At 44.0% G+C, this 15,909-nt stretch overlaps 1 protein-coding gene across 2 annotated transcripts in view; it reads left to right on the top strand.

Moving 5' to 3' along the window:
• Positions 1 to 7,374: 7,374 nt before the first annotated feature.
• The window catches only part of ST8SIA5 (ST8 alpha-N-acetyl-neuraminide alpha-2,8-sialyltransferase 5), a 35,217-nt gene continuing 26,682 nt past the window's right edge, over positions 7,375 to 15,909 (top strand). The window contains exon 1 of one of the 2 annotated variants that reach the window (XM_088537275.1): positions 7,375 to 7,869. In XM_088537275.1, coding sequence (XP_088393401.1) covers positions 7,739 to 7,869 — 131 coding nt within the window. In that variant the 5' untranslated portion in view covers positions 7,375 to 7,738. The remainder of the gene's footprint in view (positions 7,870 to 15,909) is intronic. The other variant, XM_088537276.1, reaches the window with a different exon arrangement.

Below are 15,909 nucleotides of genomic sequence, written 5' to 3'. Positions count from 1 at the left end.
AAAATGCAAAAAAAAATGCAGTGTATTTAAACGATGGCTGCAGGCCTGAAGTGAAAAAAACAAAGAACTCACAAGCAAGGGAAGGTTATAAAGCTGTAAATTAAAGAGGGTGAAGGATGGCTTTCACATACGCTTTCCACCTTCCTTTTAAATTCCATTTTTTTTTCTGTTAAACCTTAGAGCAATAGTTTAGTCAATTTATAATGACAGCATGAAACTATATAGCACATAATATCCATAATCTCATTTTATTATTGCCCATTTTGCTAGGCAAATATTTTGCCTGTTATTCCAAAGGGTGAACTCATCTCATCAGTCTTGTTTGCCAACTACTCTCATAAATTGAGATGACCTAAAAATAGTAGTAGATGTGATTTTTGTTATCAGGAAAGGGCTTTTCTCATAATCTAGTAGCTTTTGGATCCATTTCAGTGAGAATTGGGCACTGTGGTTCATTTCCTAAAATGCCGCATGGATTGGAAAAGAGGAATACAGATTGGGCTGTTCATGTGTCAGCCAGATTGTGAAATGGGATCCAACTCAATCACAAAACTATAGATATCAGAAAACTATACATAAAAAATATAGATACAAAATGCAGGTGCAACATTTCATTTTATGCTGATGGAAAAAACAAACAGCAGCAACAGTCCCATGCAGAATGCCTGCAGTGCTTGAGCACCATTGAATGTCACAACATCCCCAACGCATTGAAGAACATCTTGGTAGACTCAAACAAACAATCAGCCAAAAACTAATAATAAAAAAGCCTCAAACAACATGTTTTGGCCGTGCTTGAGTATGAACTTTCTTTTTACCCAGGGCCAAAGCTTTACTCATTCACTGCTGCTACGGCTTCGGCTAGCCTGCTAGCTGTTTTATTGCTGCTGTTTGCTCATGTGGATCTTATTTATTGTCATTTGACAAAAAATAAAAATGCAGTTCAGAAAATGCTGTACCAAGAGTAATTTGTTCCCAGCAAGACCTTTTTAGCTACCCAGTAGCTTGAAAGCATCAAAGTGCCAAGAGAACTTTTTAAAAATAAACTGCCCTGTTCTAAAATAAGCTTTAATTGAATGAGAATTGCATCGAGCCTGACAATCTGTACCATTTATTATTATTTTTCCTTTCAAGCTTCAGATTCATGTGATTTAAAGTGACTGAATTACAGTTCCCACATACCTTCCTACCCACGATGCAGGAAAAAAAGCCACCCACAAGCCTCTTAGCTCCACAGAGGAGCTGCTGGATGCACCTGGAAGAAAATAAATAAAAAAAAAGAGCTGATCGAAAGTGGAGTTTAAATGAAGATCTTGATGATGATGGAAAATGTTCTGCAGAAAACCAGTTCTGGCTAAATGCCATGCTGTGCTTCCCTGTGCTCAGAGAAGAGCTCTCTTGCAGAGCACTGGATCCTGTGGGCCAGATGCTGTTGCAGCTCCCATGTGTTGGAGATTAATAAAAGACTGTAGTTTATAGACTGTAGCACAAGCTACTACTCCTTCTTCCCCTTTTTCATTTTTTAGAGAAAAATCTATGTCAGGGACTCTGTTTTCAGTTATTAGAATAAATGGCAGGGGGCAGTCTGTCTAGCCAAGGGGTAACAACACCTCAGCGCTGCCCCTGCCAGTGGTGTGGCAGATGTGGTTTGTGCTCATAGCTTCAGCAGAGCTCAGCCTGCTGGCAGGGGTTAGGGATCAGCCAGGCCTCATCTACACCTGAATTTCTTGGTCTGGGGGGCAAATTGTCCTCTCCGGTTTCCTGGGGGCAAAATGCACTGTCGTGGTGCCTGGTTTTGGCTCCTGGTCTTCAGAAGACTCTCAAATGCTTTCAAATACAGCCTCTAAATCACAATTCCTGCTCTCTGTAAATGGAGCAAATAAATCCTTCTCTCGCCTTTTCTTTGCTGCTTGCTTAAGCCATAATTCTTCCTGGCAAGGATTGACTCTGATAATGCTCAGCTACAGCACCTTCCACAATGCCGCTTCAGGAGCGATACCTATTTGCTGCCTTAATACAAACAAGCGTGACACAGCAATTACAGCTGCAAAAGAAGGAATTTGGAAGGGTCACCAGTTTTATTAATAGCTGCCCCTGTAACTGCGTGTGAATTTGCGTGGACACTGTGCAGGGCTTAGCAGCTGCACCCACACTATCACAGGAGGGACACAGCTCGTCACAGTGCTCCCAGGGGAGGAATTTATTTCTTTAAGGTCAGTTATCCAAATTTCCAGTGGGCACTTCCAAAGCATTAGCAGAGGAAAATAAAATACACACAGTGCCCATCAACATTTCAGGAAGGAGGGAGGATATTTGAAGACCGCAGAAACCAGATGGATTTTTTTTTGAATTTCTGTCACAGACTGAACTAATTTAAGATGCAAGATTGATTTTTTTTTTAAAAAAGGTCTGAAAACATAATGGCTTTGCCTAGAATAGTAATTTAGGTAAACAGATAGACCATCCAAGACAAAACTTTTAGTTTTTTTAGTATAAGTAATGAAATCAGTGCTGTAGAAGGGCATCGTGAAGAAATGTGTAAAAGATGAATATTTGGAGCACTTGGAGATTCATAAGAATTGAGCTGATGATTAAATCAAGAGGAATATACTCCATTCCTTTGCATACAAAATCAATATGCAATGCTGTGCTAAAGAGACAAAGATGATTTTTCCATAAGCTAAATCATTTCCTATATTAGTTCTATTTTCTACTTCCTAAGTTGTAAGAATGCTGTGTAAAATTTTTGAAGTACTTAATTACCTTATTATGTAAAGGAGTCTTTTCTGCTTGTGTTTCCCCACATATTGATTCATGATATTAATTGACTCTGTGAAACATATTCTAGGATCAGATTCCTTGTTTCTGTGACTGCGTCTAAATTCCTATGCCAGATTTCAGTGGAATTTTAATATCTCAGAATAAATATCGCATTTTTATTGTTGCTGTAAAAAATGTAAAAAAAAACCCCAAAACTTATAAAGTCAGTGCCACAAACTCCAGCTGTTTGCAGGTTTTCACTAGAAGGTTTCAAGTGTGGTTTTGTCCAGCTAAATGGGAGTTAGGACTTTCCTGGGATAGAGGCAGGATCACGTTCCCGTGCAGCAGCAGTTTCTATGTCTTTGCATCCATGATTTGAGCAGAAATCCGGTCTTGCTGCTTTGGTGTGAAGTCCAGGGCTCCCACACAGTGCTCCAAAGTGCAACTAATATTTTTAACAGATATAAGGCCTGTAAAACCATTTAGTCTTTTTCCCTGCAGAGAAGCTGCAATCGCAACGTTCTCATGGCTTGGCAGGGTTGCTGTGAGTGTGCACAGGACTGTGGAAATCAGGCTGCAATCCCTAAATTCTCAAAAAAAATGGAAAAGGCTGGAAACAGCGCAGGGATAGTGAGGTTGCCCCTAGAATGGAGCCCTGCAGTATTAGGAAACGGGTCAGGATTCCCTCGGTGAGGTAATGGATACCCAGGGGATAACCCACATGCTGCTTTTGGGAGATTCCTCCCATCCAGGCAGCTCCCCAGGTAGGGGACACAGTGCCAGCGTGGCTCTTCACAGCCATCCCATCCTCGTGGCTTAGCCCAGCTCCTCGGGAAATTAATGTTCACAGCTTAGCTGAATCCTTTTACTTCCTTAATATCAGAGTTTTAGGTACAAGGATTTAGGGCAGTGATGGGCACTGTGTTGAGCACTGGTGTATGCTAATAATGTCATGTTTTATGGTGTATTGATAAGCATATGTGTATGAGTTTCAGATGCAGCAAAATCTTTCAGGCATGTACCTATGTGCTAGTGCTTCACAAAATCAATAGGCTAACAGCTGACAGAAACTTAGTAGAAGATGTAAATAGACCCAATTTATTTCTTTTGTTTTTGGGGAGGGGGGAAAGGCAAAAGAGTGAAATGGAAAAGGTGTTCTGCTAAACCTTCTCCAACCCACAATATTCTGCTGTGTTGCATGATAAAATTCTTTAATGCGCAGAGCGTTCAAGAAAGGGGTCACAAATCCCAGAGAGGACTGGGAAGCTTGTTGTGCCTTGCTCTAGACCGGTATGATACAGGCTCAGTTATGTACATGGTGATTTACACAGCCCGCACACCGATCCATCTATCCAAGAGACTAAAAGCTCTTGCTTTCACCTGAAATGACAGCACAGAATCCATCAAACACTGGTTTAAATGACACCTGTAGGGCAAAGTACGTTAGGAAATTCCCAATCATTTTGATTCCTAACAGATTTTGTCCTTTTGCTAATGCATCTTTTCCTGGAGATCCTGGAGATCCGGAGATCTCATCTCGATAATTAACCAAGATTTCCTTCTGTTTGAGACTCAGTTTTAACTCCTTTTTTTTTTTTTTAAATTCAGTTTTGCTTCATTTCGACTCCAGAGCAAATGCTGAGCTCCCAGCAGAGACCCTCCCGGTCTGGAGCATCAGAGGGCTCGTACCTCACTGCACAGGTTGGAATAGTTTTTAATTATCCTTGGTGATATTCGGCAAGCAGGTCAGATACAAGAAATAAAGACTAAGAAATAAAAAGATACGAGAAATAAACTAAGAAAACAACACCTAAGAACAACTGAGAATATACACAAAGTCCTAGAGTTATAACTAGGTTAACTAGGGTTATAACTAGGGTTATGGGCTATTCTGCTTTACTGCAATGCTCATTAACTTTTACATCAACTAACTAGGGTGCTTTGCAGAATTACACAGCCCAGGGGCTTCGTGGTTTTCTCCAAGCCTCCCTCCCAGCCTCTTTGTACTTGTACCCTAAGGGCAGAACCGATCTGAATCACAAACCCAGCCAGTGTTGCCCCGTAGCACTGCAGCTGCGTTGCCCATTGCACACGCAAAAGCTGCTCCACTAGAGCCCCGTGGTACCCAGCAAATCTGCATTTGCAACCTGTTACAGTGATGTCTGTTGCCACAAGCCCCTCTTAAGCGCAGAAGAGGATCCGTCGTTGCCGCTTGTTTGCTTAAGCACAGGCTGTAAAATCATTTTAAAAGAAATCTGTCCTCTTTAACTCACTGATGCTTTGAAGGAGGCTACAGTTGACAAGTCAAATTCTCGAAAGGCCTCTGGGAAGACGCTGGTGCAATTGCTCATTCAGCCCTTCTGCACACACCATGTGACTTTTTTTGCTCACAACAAATCTTGCAGGCAACCTTGAGCATCCTTTGAAAATTGTCAATAGACATCTCATTTCTTTATACTTGCACAGAGCCGCTCTGTTTTATGTACTGCAGCATTACTGTAGTGCGGGTTTGAAGGCAGCGAACATAGATTTCTTTTCCCCATGACATCAGGAACACTATCTGTGCACGATCTGGCACAGAAAACCCTCTCCATTTATAACATATATCTTTGTACTGAGCTGCTTGCTTCAGGGATGCAGCTCTCCTGCACATAGTCCTCTCAGATGCCACGTCTTCTGGCCAGCTCTGATGGAGCAGAGAAGCATGACAGGACACAGAGAGACAAAGTGTGACTGACAGCACAAGGGTGCTGTTTACTACAGCTCATGCTGGCCATTAAATCAAGAGAAGAAACAGCAAAAAGACTGACACGACCGACACGTTTGGTGCAGTACAGCACAGCTATCTCAATAACAAATCTCTTGGAACAGAGGGCAAGAGAGGAAGAAAGGCAAGAAGGGTTTTCACCAAAACCTCGGTGCTATCAGGAACTATAAAACTGGTTTCACACCTGTGACAGGACAGGAATAGTCAAAATCTTCTCTCTGGTCATTAAAAGCAACATCTTTGGCCCTATAAGAGGGACTCAGGCTGGTTCTCCTGTTTAATTTGCCTGTCCTCCATCATGCATGTTAGTCCCTGTACAGTGCATATGAATGCATCCAAATCATTTATTTTTCTAACCAAAATACTGTCTTGTTTCTCCTGGTTTGGGAAGATCCTGAAGCTCAGAGGGTGTCCCCGAGGAGGTATCACTCCATCGTTGCCCCGTTCCTCCACTCTTCCCCACATGGACAGGACATTAAGCTGGATAATCTTTGCACTAATCTGGGATAAACACTCCTTGTTTATGCTCAGCTGATAAACGAAGCCTTTAGACGGGTTCACAAATGCGTATGTGGCAGCCGTAAGAGGGATTGAAGGCGAACATGTGTGAGGCCTGGATTCCTGCACCGTAACCACAAAGTCAAGGGATTACAAAGGGCTGGATCTTCCCTCGGAGGTCCCTATCTGCAAAAGATGCTCAGGGTGACCAGGTTCCCAGCTGAAACACTTTTTCTTAGGCGCTAAAAAATAGATAAGGGCTGCTTTAGTCTTTGCCTTGCCTAGGTTGCTGTAGCTCATGCGGAGGACTAGCCCTAGCTTCAGGAACTGTCCTGAATAGGTGACACACAGTTACCTGTAGCCCTTCCTCCCATGCAGCCCCAATTACTGCGTGGGCAGAGTGGAGAAACAGCCCCTGGCCCCTGCTCACAGCTACACAGCTGGGCTGCTGGCACACACAGCCTTCTGCATATGCTGATTGAACTGCTGGAACATTCATTCACATCAAAATCCCGCCCTTCTCTTAGATGAAGCATTTTTTCTCCCTTGTTTTGCTTTCAAAATACTTCTCCCACTCTGTTATTGGGGTTAAACAACCTCCAAGCCCAGGCATTTCATTTATGGAGAAAGCTCTCATAGGCATTTGCTTTAAGGAGTGAAAGACTGGGGGCTGCTTTTGCTCCCCTGGATTGCGCTGGGAGCAGAATCGTGTCCCTCCTGACAGCAGGGACCTTTCAGAAGAGTTATCCTGGCCATAGGTCAAGTCTTGTTGCTTCACCCTTACAAAAGAGAACGGCTCACGGTGCAGGAACAATTGGAATTTTGTCTCTTTAAATGAATAGTTTTGTACAGCCTGCACCGAGGGGCAGTCTCTCCCTCTCTGCGGCTGTGAGGCTACTCAGAGCCTCCAATAAATCAGCATGCAGGAGGGGAGAGCTCTGTCCTTGAGGAGCTGCACGGTGACCTTGCTGACGCTCACTCCGCAGGAATAACCGGGGGAAACAGAGGAGCCCAAGCAGCGAGCGCCGTGTGACTAAAGGCACCGCATTCCGCATGCAAATTCCGAAGGCACCCTACGGATGCCCCATCTTGCAGCTTCCCTGCTCGCCTGACCAGATTGCTGCTGTTGTTTTTGCAGGGGGCTGAAGGAAATCCTCATGATCGTTGCACCCTCGCTCGGTCATAGCACACGCCGCTCACGTCTCCTCGCAGGCGCCGTTCGCTGGAGTCGCTGAGCAGAAGCAAAGACGAGCTGGCGACTATGTATTTGCAAAGCGGGTTGCCGGAGCGCTGCGTTTGCCATTGGCTGCAGTTTTCCGGCTTATTTGCAGCTTCCCCCATCTGGAATATGGAAATGGGATTGAAGTAGATAATTGCTAGCAGCGGGTTTGCAGGAGAGGCTTAGAGGGAGCAGAATGCCTCTCGCACAGCACACGCTGCCTGTGCCGAACGCGCTCTGAAGAGATGATTTTAGGTGTTCCCCACGTCTGAATCTCCTGGAAACTTTCCTCTGGAAACCAGCCACAGCACCCGATCCCAGAGCAAGCATACAGAGGGGCAAGGAAGGGGCAGCAGGGCTGAACAATGGGATACCTTATCCTTGGATTTCTTGGAGAAAAGCCAACCAGCATCCCTGTCTGCTTCCCGGGGAAAAGGGCATGAACGTGACCATGGACTGAGCTTCCCCCAGCAGAGCTTCAACGGCTGGTAAGGATGGGATACACTGACCCTTCATCAAGCAGAGATTTGCTGGGAAACAGAACTTTGTTCTTCATATTCATCTGCGCTTTTGCCGTGGTCACCTTGCTGCAGCAGATCCTGTACGGGAGAAACTATCTCAAAAGGTAAGGGGGGATGCAAGGGGGTGGGAAAAGTTGTCTGGAAAGGCAAACGGGGGGTGAGATCCAGATGTACCATTATATGGACTCGAACCATTTCTCTGTGTTGTGCTGACAAGGTTAATCTCTCTTGGCATTCGGCATCTGTAACATCTCTTAGACTACTAGCAAAAGCCAGCGTTAGGCAGGGTAGGATTTGTTTATCTGCTGGACTGTTTTTTATTCTGCAGCTGCTGTAAAAATCTAGGTTTTACTTAAGCTTCAAGACTTCTGCCAATGGGGTATCTGCCTCTGGTCAGAACATGAGATACAGGCTTTTCACCCTCTGAAAATTCAAGCTTAAGTGCCTCCAGAAGTCAAATTATTGCAGAACTCACTCGTTGAAACTTTCACGTTGTTAGATACAAAAATCAAAGCAGCCGTGTTAGCGTTTCAGAGAGCAAGGAGACTGCTTTACATTTTCATTGTTGTCTTTGCATGAATTTACTGCTGAGACTGATTTGCTGTAGATCACGTCAGTCTTTGATCTGCAAGCGGCACTGCTCTTATTATAGCAAACACCAGTGGGGCTCCTCGAGTGTTTAACCTTGAGCCACGCAGGGTTTACTTTACTTAATCTGATTCAAAGTGTTATGGCTGGTATGATTTTTAAAAGGGAATGTTTCTCTTACATGCTTTGAGGTAAGTGGGTTTCGGTAGCGTAGGTAGCTGCTATGGAAGTTTCTGCTGTAATTTAGCAGTAATTTGCCAAAAGATGGTTCAGTTCTTGCCTAGCTTGCAGCTTATCCAGTGCCAAGAGCAAGAAAAATGCTGACAGTTGGAAACTGTTTCTCACCGGGGAGAATAACAAGTGTAATAAGAATATGTATAAACAGGAGTGTTGTGGTTATAGATGGAGCAACGTGAGCCCCCTGCTCAGCAGTGAGGCCTTGGTTGGGGCATTCAGGCTAGCGTGGGGCACCTCGCTTCCCAAAAGATGCCTTTTGTTTGGAAAGAGCCAAACTGTCGTGGTTTAGCTTGGAGAAAATCAAGGGGAGAGATGATAACTGTCCTGAAATACCCAAAAGGTTGCTGGCACTAGGAATGTAATAAATTGCTGCAACAGCCCCTGTGATGAGAAGAAATCACAGGCTTAAGTTACAGCAGGAAAGATTTAGCTCCAGACACGCAGGGAAACTTTTTAAGGGTGAGACTCCCTAAGGAGGTTTAAAATCTCATTTTGGGGACTTTCTGGAGTGTGTTAGAGGGTGGTATAGTAGCGAGCCCCCTTGTGCTGTGAGGGATGACTTGATGGCATGTTGAGCTCTCACCTTATATTCTCAGCTCTTCCCATTTGTCCTAAAGCCTTTGCAGCCCTAGTCGTTCTAAGCCCAAATAACTGTGGTGGAAAACAAACCCCAAGCATAAACTGAAATAAAAAATGATACAGTAAATATAAAATAGCATCACAAAGGTAGCCCTCAGCTTGTCTTTCCTGCTCTTGCCCTCTCTTTCTGCGGTTTGTTAGGGTTTCGGTGTGCCCTTGGCACTCGGCTGTCGGGGGGAAGCAGAGGGACAGTGCCCAGGTGCTGGTCCTGCTCCGTGCAGAGGTTTGTGCAACCTTCACTCGGTCTCTTCTTTCATAAACCCCCTGTGTTATGAAAGGACAGGCAGGAGAGGCTGCTCGGGGAAGGAAATTCTATGGTAAGTCCCCTCCAGTCAGGTAAAATCAGGAAAGGAGCCACATTCCAGTTAGGGTCTCTCCTGGCAAAGGCAGAGGATGTCGTGGTGAGATTTATAGGCATTCCCACGTTTTTTCACACGCCGTACAACGTTCCTTGCTCCTTCCCCTGATGTTTTGTGTTGTGCCGTCTGCACGTGGAAGGTCAAATCCTGCCCACCCCTTTTTTTCCCAGGGTTTCTTCCAGGAGGGATGGGTTGCTCTCAGCAAGGCAAATGTATCATTCTCCCAAAAACAGCTAAACACGAGCGAGAAGGGAGACCCTAAGCCCGAAAATGACACTGAGAAACTCTGGTCTTCATAGCTCTTGATCCCGAGTGCAGAGAGTGATGAAATGGGATATAATTAAGGGACTTCAATACGGATCTCTGCGGTAATTATTTTTATTTGAGGATTAATATGTTGATTAAAAATCTGCTGCATTGATCTGCTAAAGTAGGTTAAATGCTGTGGACTTCTGCTTAAATCCAGAGCTGCAGCTCGCCTGTGTATTGATTCATCTTTCCAGGGCTCAGCTCACTGCTGAATTTTCCTTTGAATCAGATGCTCAGCTCAGGTCTGGCCTTTTTTTTTTTTTTTTTTTTTTTGGTGAGCTTTTGTGTGGCCAGCAGGGAATAATGCTGGATTACATCAGGAGACTGCCACTACAAAATGCTGAAATGGTCACTGAAATGGTCTCATCTCCCAACCTCTGACATAGGGAAAATCAGTAGGAGAGTCATTGCTTGCTTTGGCAAGGCAAAACAGTCAGAAAAATTATTTGCTGTGTATTTTTTTCTGTTGGCAGGGACCCTGCTAAATACTTGTTTTCTAGCAGCCTGATTTTTGCAGAGAGTGAGAAGCAGCCACAGAAGTGAATCTTTAGAATGCTTTTTTTTCTCCTCCTTTTTTTTTTTTCCCAGGCCACAAGTGAGAAGAACTTATTTTAAAAGCTATTAAAAAAATTTAAACAAAGACTTTGCTGGAGTCTGTTGAGAGGGAAACATACAGTATTTCAATCACGCTGCAAGAAACAGCAAGCTTTCATATGGAGGCAGCCTGTGTTATTTGAAAGCTTTATGTCTTTTAAGTGAGAGTAAAGCATGACTTCTGTATACATGTGTGCATCCTATAATTACCATCAGAGTCTTACAGCTTGAGTTTATACCACCATTTTGGTATTTCCAAAGCAGCTTTTAAACAGCAGTTGCAAATCATTTCTGAGACTGCTTTTACCCCTTTCCTTACCCTCATAATGTAAAGATATATTATGATCAACTTTTGCATGGTATGGGCAGATGAAGAACAAACCCACAGAAACCAAAGCTGGACTAGACCTTGCGGGGTCACTTAGGATGAGATCTCCCTTCTTCCAGCAGTTGCAAGCTGGACGCAGGGGCTGCATGTAGCTGAGCTGCACGTTGTCCCAAAATGTGGTGCTGGGGGACTGCAGCTACCTCGTGTCCTCTGCCCTGCTCTTAACATCTTCCAAAGATGTTAGCCTTCCTAAACCCAGCTATTCCAGGGCTTTGGCTCTCCTTCCATTTAAGTATTTTCTCCCAGAGGCACAGCTGAAGGTCACCTAATGAGTCAGCTCTCTAGCACACAGTCCTATGTCCCCTCCGTTTCTAACCAAAGTGAAATATTATCCCACGGAAATGACATGTGGCCCCTGAGTCACCTCGCTGAATCCTGACTGGGTTTTGTGCAAAGCAGGTCTTGGATTTTGTCCATTTTATTCACAGGAGAAGGGAATGGAGAACTTCAGGAGACAGCAAAGCCCTGACTTCCCAGATTTTCCTCTCTGTTCAGCATATCTATCCCACTGATTTCCTACATCTTCCTATGACTAGTGCATACCAGATGTTGCTGATGTTGCTCTAGGTGGTTCATTTAGTGCACTGAGCTTCTCTCCAGCACAAGAAGAAGTTGTTGCTTGTAGCTGCAGCAGCTCTGCACACAGTCTGGTGTTGCTGGAAGGAATTTCTCAGTCTATTCTCTCTAAATGTACTGGACTGGATCCCAACTGTGTGCACACCAGTTACATGATCTCCTTTGATGCTACCTACACCAATATGTCTACAAGTGGAGTATGCACATAGGATAGGGCGCATTATCTAAAGATGACTGCATCTAGTCTAATGTAAGAAGAGCAGTGTAGGGATGTGCAGCCATACGGGGACCTCCCCAAGAACGTTCTGCTTTCCAGAGGGCCAGGGGGAGCTGCCAGGTGGCACCACCATCATGTCTAAATCACCTTGGAAAGGCAAGGAGCCTAGTGAAGCGCTGAGGAGAGGTGGAAAAGGGATGGAGAAGGTCACTCAGCTGCCTCCAAAGCCCTTCCCAGCTACTGGTCCTATTCCCTTTCTCATTTTTTGCTGTTGGTTGTTTTACATAATGCTCCTGTCTTCCCAGATTAAGTTAAAGGAGCTTGCTCGCAAGTACCTGAGCTGTGAATAAAAGCTCTGCAAAAATTTGCACGCGTTGACAGTTCTATCACAGGTCGCCACAGAGGTTTTTCTTGTGAAAAAAGGTCCCGAAACCACTTTTTTATCCTCTGTCACCTGGAGATTTTTTTCTGACACATCCCTTTCACTGGCTTTTAAAGAAAAGCATCAAGTGGCAAAAGTTTAAGCCTCGGTGCTCTCTGTGGTTGAGATGGAAAAGGGAAGGCAGGGTTTGAATCCCTGCTCCCTGGAGACTTACTTTATTACTGACATTATTATCTTGCACCTCTACTGCTGAAATGGCAAAAACCCCTTGCTGATCCTTCCCTGCGAATTGCCAGTCCATATCCCTTCCCTAGTACGCAGTAATCTAAGGTTACTAAATTCTCCTTTTTCATTTATTCCATTTCTCAAATGCATACAAATTGCATTAGTCTGCCTTAGCAAAATGGTGTTGAGTGGCTAATGATGAATTAATAACTGTTTAATACAAGGTCAGTTAAATGTTAATTCTGATCCACAGAATAGCCGGTAGCAGCTCTCTTTCCTCCCTCTGTTGTGTGGGGATCAGGGCCTGCTTTTATCCCTTCAGATAGATCTTTTTGAATATTTTGTTTAATAACTGGTTATAACCTGCTGCCTGTTTTTTACCCTCATTTTGAAAAATGTCGGTGCTGGCTCTACATGTATGTGAGCAGGTATGAAATTCAGTGTTACCTACATTTGTGGAAAGTCAAATCCATAAATCCCACGTAACCCGTGCTGCTCGCCCGCTGCCGTTCTGCTCCTCTCAACGCCCTCACCCACGTATGATATGTTACGAATTCAAGTGCAGGAGGCTCGTAGATCAGCGTGAATAAGCATCTCAGGAAGGAAGAACCCTAATTCTCTGGAAGGAATGGGAGTAAAAAGCCATCATTCCCACTGATTATCTCAGCTGGCTCCTTGCTGAGCATAGTGGCTTTTGGGAATACATTCCTTGGGGATCTGCCCTCCTCCAGAGGGTTGGGTGTGATGCCTTGGTACGCAGCCCTGTTCCTCGTGTTTCTCTGCTCTCTGGTCCTGGGAATTTTGAGTTTTGCTGCAGCTGCATCCCGAGCCGTGAGCGCTCGCCTCCATGGCTACTCCTGCAGATGTCCTGGAAAATTCAGGCTTTCATTCCTGACCTGATTCGAGTTTCCTGGCTGTTCTTACACTCTCTGCATTCGTTCAGACCTAATTGCTGGGCAAAGCTTTGCATTTTCCTACTTTCACTGTTCCTCGTTCTTACCCTTGATTGCTTTTTCGTTCCCTTTCTTATTTTTTAATTCAAGTGTATGTATTGCTCAGCCGGCCATGTCTCCCTCAGGCAAACCGTGGAGTCAGCCTCCCATTTCTTTGTGTCCTTGCCCTCAATTGCTTGCTTCCATTCTGTTTCTTCGTTGGCCCCACAGAGAGTCACTGTCCTTCCGTCCCTCTTTATTTATTTAATGTTATGCTTTAGTTCTCATGGTGAAATCTTGGTCACTAGTAGTTTTATGGCACTTTCTATAATAACCAATATGGTCAAAGTTTCAATTTTCCCAGTTCCAGCTTGGAGGGCCTGCACACATGGTAGGGTGAGATGGTGCCTTCTTCTAAGAGTGCAGAGAGGGAACATTGCCCACTCCTATGGGCAGTATTGAGTACACGTTGACTCTAAATGACATTTTGCTCTTCCTGTTTATTACAGATCCTCTGTGCAATCGGAGCTCCTTGGGTATGTTTACAGTGCAGAATATAGTACAGTGTAGGAACGCTTCATCCGCTTCTAAATATATTGGCTTTGGAAACATGAGATGCTGAACTATTGGTTGAGTCAGATCTCCAATGATGTGGTAAGATTGCTTGTGGTACCCAGCTGGGTCAGGTATCTTTGCACCGAATTATTGTCTAAAATGTTGATAGAATTTTCTGATATCTTCAAATATTTGGGATTTCCTTTGACTCTCAGTGTGGGTTGGGGCTTGGCTGGCCTTTCCTCTAGAAAAGTTCACAACCATCCTCACTGTCAACTCATTCAGTTGTGGACTTTGTGTTTCCCCTACTTATTACAAACAACATTTTTATTATAATAACCATTACAAAATGAATACAAGCTGATTAGCTATTGCTCCTCGGATGTTTATCTTCCAGACCCAGACCAGAAACAGAAAGTCCATGTTAGTCTTTGATGTCCTCTGTGCCGTTACCAACACTTCTTCCATTGTAAGCAGGCTAGTAAGGTAGTATTGGGAGTATTTTATCTTTCTTGCAAAGTGATTTTAGATTTTTTTTTTCAGAATATGCAGATGAGTATCTGATAAAAGGATTGTTGCAAATGTGAAATGTGCTACATGAAAGAAAACCTTTCTTTTTTCTGTATAATAGTGGTTATAATCCAGAGGCTTCCCACCTGTGTTTCCAATTTTGCAGTGTGTGCTAGTCAAAACAGACTCCTCCACCACTTTATTGCTACTGTTTCCTTCTAACATGTAGGGACAAGCATGTCCCTGATGTAATACTGTTTAACCCACTGTGTGATGAAGCAGATCTGCCCATTTCCAGCATTCTCCATCTATATCTTGCTTCTCACGAGACCTGTAGTATGTGATTGCTTCCTTTCATTGTGAATATTCCAGTCCTGCTCTCCCTCGTGTGTTCGTACATTTTCAAAGCCTCTTTCAATGATCTTCTCCCGGTAAGATAACAAGGAATCAGCTCATCAGTTACCCAACTTGCAGGATTGTTAGGGTACCTGTGCAGCTACCGACACCACAGCAGGTCACTGAGGCACAGATTTCGTATCTGACTGCTCTCTGTTAGTGCACTGAGCGGAACAAGTGTGCATCCATACTAAAATCGGCATTTTGCTCATTTTACTGCAAAAATAAGTATGTTTCAAAACTGGATAGCTGGATGCAAAGGTGTTTTTTATGATCTTTTCACAGAAGAGCATGGTTGGGCAGACATTGTCATGGATAGGAGCATCCTGCCAAGTACATGAGCTGGTCCCAGGACTGTTTGCTCTCTTCTTCACATTGTGTCTGGCAGGATTATGCTCATGGATTCTCCACTGAAAAAGGCCAGTCCACACACTTTTATATTTTATGTTGCATTATAGCCAGTATGGCTCTGGACCTGCACTTGTTGCAAGCAGATACACATTTCTTTCGTCCGTATTGTGTCTTTCTATATTGCTGTGCCCTGAATATTTATTTAAAAATAGATAGGAACTTTCAAAGTAATAATAAATTGTTGCAGCTTGGAGCGGGTCAGGAATGCCAGACAGCAACTTCATAGAAGCTGGAACTGACTTCGTTTATTAGCTTACATGCAGTACATTTATATGATTCTATCAGTTAGTGATGTAATTACACAGGCTCCTAATTGGTAGACAATGATCTAACTCAGACCCTTACAGCCCCCCTTACTTGTTTAGCTCATCCTTTTAGTTCAACAGCTCTTTTATTCCCTCTGACCTTGGTCTACTTCCTTATCTCCTAGTTAGCAGTCCCTTTGTTCTTTCACTGAAACCTGAAGGCTGGAATTGAGCAGGCCTGCTGGGGAGCCATGTCCGGGCTCTCTAACCATTCCTCTACAATAAATTAGTAAAGTAATCATGTGCCTCTCACTTGTGTAGCTTAAGTGTCTTGAGTTACTGAATCCAGCCCTTCTGGCAGCAAAGGTGAGTTTTTGGGCACAGTGGCTAGTCTGCCTTAATGCTGGTTTGATGGCAAGAGCTGGGTCCTGCTTAGTGGATGCTTTACCCCGTAGCATCTTCAATTAAAACATTTTCGAGGCCCTCTGAAATCTTTTCAAGTGCAGTGTAAATGAACTTGCTATTTTTTCAGCAAACAAGGTTTCCAGTTTCCCCTTGAACTCCACTTGTTGTTATATCCA

This window comes from Tinamus guttatus, unplaced genomic scaffold (genome assembly GCF_059628265.1).
Source record: "Tinamus guttatus ecotype Peru unplaced genomic scaffold, ASM5962826v1 Tinamus_guttatus_pri_ptg000741l, whole genome shotgun sequence".
Lineage (NCBI taxonomy): Eukaryota > Metazoa > Chordata > Aves > Tinamiformes > Tinamidae > Tinamus > Tinamus guttatus.
Note: the sequence above shows the minus strand (reverse complement) of the source record. Positions and strands in the feature narration are given on the sequence as shown.